At 33.9% G+C, this 11,061-nt stretch overlaps 1 protein-coding gene across 1 annotated transcript in view; it reads left to right on the forward strand.

Annotated features, from left to right (window-relative positions):
- Positions 1-2,231: 2,231 nt before the first annotated feature.
- The window catches only part of PRR27 (proline rich 27), a 14,609-nt gene continuing 5,779 nt past the window's right edge, over positions 2,232-11,061 (forward strand). The window contains exons 1-4 of the mRNA XM_006142969.1: positions 2,232-2,437; positions 5,338-5,479; positions 8,951-9,012; positions 10,724-10,747. Of these exons, the coding sequence (XP_006143031.1) occupies positions 8,962-9,012; positions 10,724-10,747 (75 nt within the window). The 5' untranslated portion in view covers positions 2,232-2,437; positions 5,338-5,479; positions 8,951-8,961. The remainder of the gene's footprint in view (positions 2,438-5,337; positions 5,480-8,950; positions 9,013-10,723; positions 10,748-11,061) is intronic.

Genomic DNA, 11,061 nt, shown 5'->3' on the forward strand with positions numbered 1-11,061 from the left:
ATAATGAGAAAAGTAATGACATAACTATTATGAATAAGAGCTGAAAATATAGTTGTATTTTATAAAAAGTGATTTTTTTCCTTTGCAGTAATTATTCATATATTTATTTTCCAGTTTTTAAAGCTTATTATGTATTCCTATAAAGTGTGCAACTTGAGAAATACAAAATTAAGATACCAAACTAATCCTCATTAAGCTCTGTTTCAGACTAAGATACAGAAATGGCAACATAATGTGCTAAAAGCTAACTTAGAGGTAGAAGAAGGATATGATAGTACAATAAGGTTGAGAGATGCAGCAGAGTAAAAAATATAAGGCAAAAGGTATTTAATGGAATGTAAAAGAAAGAAAGAAAGAAAGAAAGAAAGAAAGAAAGAAAGAAAGAAAGAAAGAAAGAAAGGAAGGAAGGAAGGAAGAAGGAAAGAAAGAAAGAAGAGCTGAAAAAAGAACAGGAATAGAGAAATCAAAAAATGTACAATGGATTTTGAAATCTAAAAATGATTTTTTATAATATCAGTCTGAAGTTATTTTGGATAATAAGATGATTTTAATAAATTCCAGATTCCAATTAGATCAAAAGGTTTAAAATATAGGAAGCAATAATATTGTGTGTGCCTAAGAAGCTATCTGGAAAACAAGAATAATAAAAATTTTCCTTCGAAACTGACTACAAAGCATAAGTACATATAACTGAATAAAAAGAAATGATATTTTTGCATGCTAAATTGAAGAAGCTAGTATTTAGCTTCTATAAAGCTCATTCGGTCATTAATTTGTTCACATTTATCCTACCAGAAAAACAAAATTCCTTTCTACTTCATAGATGTCATTGAGTCCATAGACTTCAACAAGTCCACAGAGCATAAATATAAATTGTTACTAAAATCCTATTATATGCCATGTATCATCATGGACATAAGAAAATATTAACTAATAATAGTTATAAAAAACTTTATGCCATTGTAGCATGACTCTGTGTGTGTGTTTTCTGTATTTTAAAAAATTATCTTCTGAAATATAAATTCAGTGTTGTCTTTTACTTTTTCTAGGCTTGACTGGAAAAATTCATCTATTACACTTTTCTTTTCTATCATACTACTTCATTCTCCCAGTAAGATTGGACAGCACTACTGAAAAGATGGAAATACTGAGCCAAAGGAAGACTGCAAACTATCTCCTGTATTGCTTAAACTCTTCTTGCTAGTTCATGCTGGATATGCCGGGCTGTGCTGTGACTTCATGTGGACTGGGTTGATGGTTATTTAAAATGTTTTCACCACTTTTTCTGAATTTTGGAAACACATTTCTCTTCTTCAAAAAATAAAATTTCAAGTGCATCATTTTGTGTGTAATCATCATTTTCACTTTTCACATTGACCGTGAGGCTACTGATGCTACTATTTTATATTAGTCCTCTAACAATTTTGTTAGTCCTCTAACAAGTGATTTTCAATTTATCATGGCTCCCACTGAAATAACTTTGTACACTTTCCAGGCACTTCTACTTTTTGTCTCATTACCTTTAACATCACAAATAATATTCTCCCAACTACTGCTGGATTTACAGTACTATTCTAGCCATCATTCTACCATCTTTAATTTATTCATGCTTATGATTTGTTGCAAGCATTTACCTCAAATCATCGCCAGAGCTTTCATTCCTCCTCTCTGAGCCCAAATTTTCATGTAAATTAGGGAGTCAGACACTGAGATTGCCAGTCTCCTTCAATCACCCCATTCATGGTATCCACAAATAAAGAAAGCAAAACAAACAAACGAGTGCATTATGGGTTACAAGGGAAAACTCTAAGGGGCTAAGCATGTCTGGAGAATGTGGAGGGATGGGAAAAGTAGATCAGGGAGAAATGGATAGGAATGAAGGTGATTTGAGCTAAGAATTTTGTGTTAAGCATTTGGTTGTGATGGGGAGACAACAAAGGGATTTTTGTAGGCAAGCAACATTATATATGTGTTTTTGATAGATAAAAAGAAGGTTTAGACATTTTATTTTTGACTCCATAAAATAATGCAGTCCTTTAGCATTCCCATTCCATTCCATTCTATCCTATCCCTCTTAGCCTCTCTTCTGTGCTTATTCAGCCAAAACATTGAAGGGTTTTTAAAAGGGAGATGACACATGACATATATTTAGAAAAGGGGCAACAGGTAGAAACTAAGAGAATTTTTCTTTGTCTTCATAGAACCCCCCTTCCTTAACAATCTTACTACATTCCGTTCCCCCTATTCTCTACTGGCCCACCTTCTTTCTTACACATGAAGCCCAGACTTCATCCCTGATTACTTTAAATATTACTTTGATAAAACTTAAATCTTCTCTAACCCTCATACCAACCAACCCTACCTGGAAAAGACCCGACTATGAAAAACTATGAATTTGATTTCTACTGTGATTCTACCCAAACAGCTAAATCTTAAAGTAAGTTTATGTTTTCTAAACTTCGTTGGTCACCAAAGCTGTCTTATCAAATATTTTCTACTTTACAGACAATATTGATTCTATAGAGTATAGACATTATCCATCTCCTAACTTGACAAATAAATACCTCAGTCTATATCTAAACATAACTTTAACACTCTCCTTCAAATCTCAAAGGGTATGTGACCTTTCTCTAGTTCAAAGCTTGTTGCAGAAAACCAGAGGGCCCAGGAACAAAAGGTGGCACTCTGGAGAGATAGGAGTAACTCTTTAATACACCAATGGGCATGGAGGAGTTAACACTCAGAATCTCCACCCTGCTTGGAGGTCAAACACAGTTTTTTATTGGGAAGTTGGGAGGGGCGGCTCTCAGCAGGCTTAGAGTATCCTATCAGGAAGCAGCAGCCCATCAGGAAGATGTAGCCCAGGGGTTGTTCTCAGGAAGAAAGGGTTAGATACGCAGGGTGTCCAACTTCTCAAGATCTCTGATTGTTTTATATCACTCCGGGGGTGGGAGGGTGGAGGGTACAGGCAGTGAATTCTCAGAGCCCTGTGAAATGTTGGCAGTTGCTGGCCTTGGGCTATTGTGAGTTCTGGGGCCTATCCACATCAAGCTTAAAGTTCTTTTGATATTTTTAAAATTTTTCTTCTACAATCTATTCTTTTTTAATGATGTTCATTTGGCAAATTTAATATGATAATTATAATTCCTAAAATTAAGTGAAGAGCTACATGGAGAGTAATATGTATATTTGTCTTAACTTTACTACTGATAAAATTAGTATTCTATTATTAATACAATTACTAATATACCTTGTGGATGAGGAAACTGAAACAAAAATAAAGTTTCCTCCAGTGGTACTATTCTATTTCATGTTATAGATAAAGATTTACTTCCTGGTAATTCTTATAATTCTCTTTGACTGTTTCTTCAAGATATTTTTCACAGACTACACTCATTTTTTTCTCTTACACAAACATGGATGTTTTCTAGGCTCTGATTTTAGCTACTTCTTTTCTTTTTACTTACTTAGCTTTTTTAATTTAAATTTATTTATTTACATTCATTTACTATATATCACTATAGCATACAAAATGAGATTTTCCATCCAGAATACACTGTATATTGGCTCATATTAGAGATGAAGGCTATAATAAAGGAAGTGAAAATCTCCCTACCTACTTCTTTTCTAACTCTACATGTTTTTAACATGATCTTAACCACTTTCATCATTTTAATTGTTACATATAATCAACTGCTTCTAAAATCAGCTCTTAATTCTCCAGGTTCATCTCTAAATTGATTTTTCTCCTCCCTATTCAGACAGACATGCCAAACTTTCTCCTGAATCTCTATATTTGTTGGTTTCCCAAATTAAAATGTACCAGGAGAAAGGATATCATTTCACTTGAATCCACAGTTCAAAACATTACCTAAATTCCTAATATTTCTCAGCTTATTTAATATATTTCAGACTTTACACTTTGTTATAGTAAATTAAACTTGAACCTAACCTTTTGTATAGTATTTTTTTTTTTCCATCAGTAAATAAGGATCAAGGATTTGTCAAAGGCTCTTCAGATTCAAATTTATCCCTTTGGTATAGATGAATGACAATAGATTTTTTCTATAATTAAGAAGATTTAGAAAATATTAAAACATAAACCACATTATAAAAATCTTGCCAAAGGTTGGATACCTAGAGCAACATTTTTAGTGATATGTCTTGTGTAATATTTCTTTTGTAAGTTAAACCCCTTGACATTTCAGAGTGTAGTAGCCAGTCACAGAAGAAGAGAGATACTCTATATCCATACTGCAAAGTAGCAAGACCCTATAACTAAAACTATGAATTTATTTAAAAAGAAATCTAAAAGGACACAAAAAAAAGTGGAAGGACATTCCATGTTCCTGGATTGGAAGAATTAATATAATCAAAATGGCAATTCTACACAAATTAATTACTTATTTAATGCAATCCCAATCAAATTACTGGAGACATGCTTCATAGATCTAGAAAGGATAATTATAGAACTTGTCTGGAATTAAAAAAAGACCCCATAATGCCAAAGAAACCACGCTCAAGAGGAATGGAGTAGGCAACATCTCACTCCCTGACCCCAAAATATATTAGAAAGCTGTGATACTCAAAATAGCATGGTATTGGCACAAAAAGAGACATGTGGGCCAAAGGAACAGAATAGAGGCTCTAGAAATAAACCCCAAAACATACAGCCAACTGATTTTTGACAAAGGGTACCTTTCAATCTAGTGGAAAAAGGAAAAGCTCTTTAGCAAATGGTGGGAAAACTGGGTATTCACCGGCAGAAAGATTAAACAGGACCCCCATCTCTCACCATTAACAAAAATCAATTCAAAATGAATCAAAGAGTTAAACCTAAGATATCAAACTATAAAACTACTGGTGGAAGACACTGGAGAAACTCTGGGAGACATTGGGGTAGACTAAGACTTCTTATATAAGACCTCCAAAGCACAGGAAATAATCCTAAAGATAGACAAGTGGAATTACATCAGATTAAGAAGCTTCTGCAAAGCAAAAGACATTATCACTAGTGTGAATCTTCAATGCTTGGAATGGGAGAATTTTTTTTTAACTATGGCTCAGATAAGGGACTGATAAGCAGAATATGCATGGAACTCAGGTGACTTACCTGGGGGATGGAACGCAGGTGACTTTCCTGGGGGGGGGGGGAGAAGATTAACCCAATTAAAAGAGGGAAAATGAGCTGAACAAAAAACTATTTAAGTAAGACATGCACACAGCCAAAAAGCATATGAAAAAATGCTCAACATCCCTGTTTTATGATTCTCTGAAATGAGGCAAGTAATCCATAGCAATGTAGTCACATTGATAGATTTTTAAACTCTTTTTCAGAATTGATCCTGGTTTATTTCAAAACAAAAGTATAAACATTAATGTGAAGACTCTGTATAAATACTTCTGGGAGAAACAGTGAGGCACATTGTCCAAATCAAGACCAGGATCTGCAAGCATCGGTTTCCACCCTGGAAGCAAGGTATCCTTTTCATTTCTTCACATTAAGGTGCTCCCATTTCTTTAAGATTTTCTAGTTGATCTCAGGTAGATAGACATATAGGGTGTCTATGGAGGCATGGCACATGTATGTTCTCTCCTGGTTTGAAGAGGTTGGTAACACAGACTGTTGTGTCAGTCTCCTGCACCACACACCTGAATTTCACTCAATACTACTTGGGAGGAGATGTTAAAGGAATAATTTTCTCTAGGTTCAGCCTAGACTTAAGAGTTCACATATACCCTAAAAAAATCAGGTTTGTTTCACTCAGGAAGTCTCATATTTTGAGAACTTAACAAAAGAATCAAATAAATCCGCCTCATTTAACTAGTCATTTTAAGGAAGGGAAAAAATGAGAAAAAGGAGGGAAAATTATATTATTTGGATATTATTTGGATGTAAGTATTTTGCTCCTAGAGTAATCAAAGTACTAAATCACAAGTGATACATGGGTAGATAAATTGAGAGACTGAGATTCTAGAGCAAAGATTTTTGTATGTTGACAAATCTGAGTTTTTCACTCCTAAAGTGACTTTTTTTAAAGAACTCTAAAATTATAGTTCTATCAGTCTTGATTAGCTGTTAATTTTCCTGATAGGATTAAATGCCTTATTTTTATGGTCTTCATAAAAAAAAACATTTATCTTTACTGGAATTAATTTATTAGAGCCACATTGAACAGTTGTTGTATTAAGACAAAATTCAAAATTTAGGGGACCAGCAGTTAGTATAATGGATATGTCGCTGGACTCGACCACGGTTCACATCCCAAACCCAGTGGCTTAAACTCACACCGGGCACGTGTGTGTGCATGCCCAAGATCCTGAGAGGAGAATGGAGAAGAAGGGATTGTGGCGTGGCCATCCCCCCAGGGGGTGATTTCTCGCTTTCTGTCTCTATGTCTCTCTCTGTCTGTCTGGCGAGCACACACGCCCTATAGCAAAAGAAACCTCTTCAAAAAAAAAAATTCAAAATTTAGTAAACATATGCTTACTGGATTGCCTGTAAGAACAATTTTAAATGGCATGGATTAAATTACTAACATATTATTTATTTTAAATGCACATAAAAATGTGAATGTGCATATGTACATTTTCTCGAGTAGTTCCTTTTACTTATATTTACTAATAATTTTGGGCCATTGTATGTAATCATATTGATAGATTTCCAAAAGAATAGCAGGGTAAGGGAGGAATTCTAATTTATTTAGACAATTTCCATTTCATATGTCTATAAAAATCAGGCTTCAGCCAATTAAATGCTCTTGTTTCAGAAACCCAGATAGGAATTAAAGCAATGATTTCAAAAAGATTAACATATAAGTTTATATGGTTAATCTTTAGGTCACAAAAACCTGCAATGAACTTTATATTAATTTTAAGAATAATTACACTGTACTGAGGAATAAGACATTATATTTAGGTATAATTTATTATTTTTTGTTTCTACTAATTAATTTTTACCCTTTAAGAGAAATGCTAACATATTTCATAGGGAAATTTTTGGCACTATAATAAATTTTAAGAAGATTCATTTAATTGATTAATTTGTTCCTTTTTCTGTTTGCTTATAATATGACATTATAAAAGGGTTTGAGGTAGCTGTCCAAAATATGTAAAATAGGATTTTTTTTTTAATTTAAATATTTTACCGAGGGGAAAAATAAGATGCAATAAGATAAAGCTAGTAAATAAACATCTTTAAAAGAAGGGCTATGATACTTGGTAGGGTCTTAAATATGGACAAGAAACTGGACTTTAACATTTCTGGTAGGTAAAGAACCAAAAAAAAAAAAATGCGAAAGGAAGAAACATACAATATCAGTGTCCCCAAGACATTTAAATACACCAACAGCTTAGGAAAAGCCTAAATACTGAGACCTGTCAGGAATTTCTCTAGTGCTACTCACACAGAAAGACTGAAGTACAAATCTTTGTCCCATATATCTTTACAATGAAAAAAAAAGGTACATCTGTTAGTCTGTTTTTTCAATTGTTTCTCAATAAAAACGTGGTATGCAGGGACTAGCAGGTGGTATGGTGGTTAAGGCGCTGAACTTCCACATGGCAGACCACAGTTCGATATCTGAACCTGGTGGCTTGAAAAATCATGCCAGGCACATGTGTGTACATGCCCAAAATCTTGAGAGGAGAATGGAGGAGAAGGGATTGTGACATGGCTATCTCCCATGGAGGTTAAGTTTTCACTTTCCCTCTCACCGTCTCTGTCTCCAGCAAGCACACACACCCTATGACAAAAATCTTAACAAAACAAAACAACAACAAAAAATACGTGGTGTTCTTGAAAAGAACACTATAGCAAAGGCCATTCATTCAATATGTGTTCAAAACCATGTTGAACAGGTAAGCATCTTAGCCAAATATTTTAAAAATATATTTTGCAAATGAATGCAGTGTATTGCTTCCAGATATTTCTCCATAAATACAATTTTCCCAGCCTAGATTCTGTTAAGGTTTGTGCATGAAAACATTTATGGCCTCATGAAAAAGCTTGAAACATCATCATATTATTAGTTTGTACTTAGCATACACATAACACATTTTCACTTCACAAAAAAAATAGAGATTACAGAAAATAAAGGGAAATAATTATTAAAACAATTATATATAAATAATTATATATATAATTAAAAGCAAACAGTGGTCACTTAATTAAAAATAGCCCATTTAATACCTCAGTGATATACAACTTTAAATCATTCATTTAGCAATAGATCATGAAGCTGATATTCTTCTTAACAAAACACTTGTGTTTTTTTTTTCATATTTTGAGAGTCTAAATAATGCTACAATAAGTGTTCCTGTATATACATTTTTTTGGAAGCATGGAGATGCTTTATGTTTTTTAAGATGGAAGAAAATGTAAATTTTAATAATTAACCAACTAGCAATTGGTTTTGCAATCCCTGAAGAAAACTAAGCCTAATCACCTTTTAATATTTGACTTCCCCACTATTCTGCAGAGAGAAAAACTGATGATTGATCAAGGACCTAAAGGTTTATGCCACGGGGTATGATGGCAAAATGTTTAGGACTAGAACTATTTCCAAGTAGGTGATACCAATCCCTTACTGAATTCATAAGAAAATAAAAAACTCAATGGCTACTTTTAAGTACCTTCCAAAACAAATTTATTGCAAAATGTGTCTGTAGGTAATTAAATGAATGACTTCCACCTAAAGATGGTTTAGTAAGAAGTCAACTAATTGTGGAAGGTTATCTGCCAAAAATAATAATAATAATAATTTGAGCTTTAGTGTCATTCCTCTTAAGTCATACTGACAATGGTTTAATAGCATGGCCAAACTTCCTGTTGGGGTCTTCTTATTTGGTCTAATAAAGCCCTGCATTCTTTTCTCCAGTAGAAGAGATATAACTAAGAAGTATATTGTATACTTTCTGACACACCCAACTTAAAATATTAATTTCACAGAGTCAATCAAAATGAAACTGCTTTTGTGGGCCTGCATCATGTGTGCTGCTTTTGCAAGGAGGGTAAGTGGACTTTTAAAATTGTTGTAATAATATCACAATCAAATAATTGTGGGCAGGTATTGGTGCTAGTGATAAAGTTATTACAACATTTATAATTTATAATAATGCCACAAAGAGATGTGCTGATGGGCATATTGTTCTTTTCAAATGAAATTTTAAATATCAAAATAGCTAAGTTGCAATATATGAAAACTGATTTAAAAAAAGAGGGATGAGTTCAGAAATGTGGGAGCTAGAGGTGGAAAAAAATATAGGGAATCAGAATCTGATGTAGATCATCTTAACAGAGTTTATTCAAATTTAAGAATTCTGGATTGGGCTTCCTCTGGAAGTGAAGTCCCATTACTGCAAGTATTTAATGTGGAAATAGGAACATGTGATGGGGTAGAAGTAAATGAGCACTAAAATAAATAAATAAATAAAACTAAACAAAAACCTTCTGTGCAAATAAATAGACAAGATTCTAGAGTAAGAAATATTTGACAGTAGATTCTTAATCCTAGCCAATGGGTATGCTAAATATCCTTTTAGTTATTTATTTAGAGTATTCATTTCTCCCACAAGAGAGAAAGAAAGAGAGAGCCGCCCCCCTCAACATGGTCCTCACGCCATTATCCATGCCCAGTCCTGGTGAGTCCAGATCATGGATATGCACCCATGCTCACCTGGCATGCTCAGGGAGGTCCTGAGACATGAACTGAGGACCTTTCCCATGTGAGTTCAGTAAGTCACCACGTCACGACTGTACCAACTATACCTTTGTTTTTTAAAATGGAGAACGTAATAACACCTATCCCATGGAATTGTTTGATCAATTAAAGGAGGTAATCATGTAAAGAGATAACTAAAGTAACCAAGATATAGTACAAACTTGAATGCTTCTTGAGATTATTAACTATTATTACTATTATCTTGTCCAACTTTAAAAATATTATATCTCCCAAAATTACTTGAATTAACTTTTAATTCTTTTTTTTAATTGCCAGAGGGTATGTGCTTTTCTCAGAGATGCAGAGAAGGGGAGAGAGAAAGCACCACTCAATAGGTTGTGCTTACACCACAATCTATTTCTCCATCCAGTCAGGATTTGGGATACACACACAGATTCATGCAGTTTTCAGGACACTGAGGCCAACAACTGAACTGTGGTCAACTATGGGGTATTTAGCTCCCTTAAACACTAGGCTGTGGAGTTAGCCCAATTTCTAATTCTTAAAACAGCAAATTATGAATTTTCTACACTTTTTTCATATCTTATCCTGTAGTGCATAATCTGTGTGGAAATTAAAAAATATATTGAATCTTCATTGGAGACCAAATGGATATATGGTGCTTATGTTAGTATAAAGAAGTGACAAAAGACTCTCCCCACACACACATACACACACACACTCACACATACACACACAGGGGCAAAAGAAAACAGTCAAACCAGATATATGAGTAACAGTGGAATTATCTTTCAAATAGAAAAGATATGTACCTAAAGAATAATACAAACCAAAATCTATCCAGTCAGAATAAAATTTCCTGAGGTAATTATCTAGGTCAAAACCACATAATGAAGATGAAAAGTAATTCATGCTATGGTTACTCATATTTCAAAAAGAAATTAATAATTATATATATGGCTTTGAACATTTTTCAGTACTATGGAAATCTGGATACAAATGTTTTCATTAACCCTATAAAATTTTTTTCTTTGTTTTAGAGATGTTTTCCCATCTTTCGTGAGGTAAACATTTTGTTTATTTACATACAAGTGCAATCTTTTACCTTAAACTGTAGTTTACATTTAAAAACTTATTTCTTGGGGGACCAGCAGTTAGTGTAATGGCTATGTCACTCGACTCCCACATAGTCGACCGCGGTTCGTGTCCCAGACCCGGCAGCTTAAACTCACACCGGGCGCGTGTGCGTGCGTGCCCAAGATCCCAAGAGGAGAATGGAGAAGGGATTGCGGCATGGCCATCCCCCCTGGGGGGTGATTTCTCGTTTTCTTTCTCTCTGTCTCTGTCTGTCTTTCTGGCGAGTGGACGCACCTTATAG

Source organism: Tupaia chinensis, unplaced genomic scaffold (assembly GCF_000334495.1).
Source record: "Tupaia chinensis unplaced genomic scaffold, TupChi_1.0 Scaffold000086_1, whole genome shotgun sequence".
Lineage (NCBI taxonomy): Eukaryota > Metazoa > Chordata > Mammalia > Scandentia > Tupaiidae > Tupaia > Tupaia belangeri.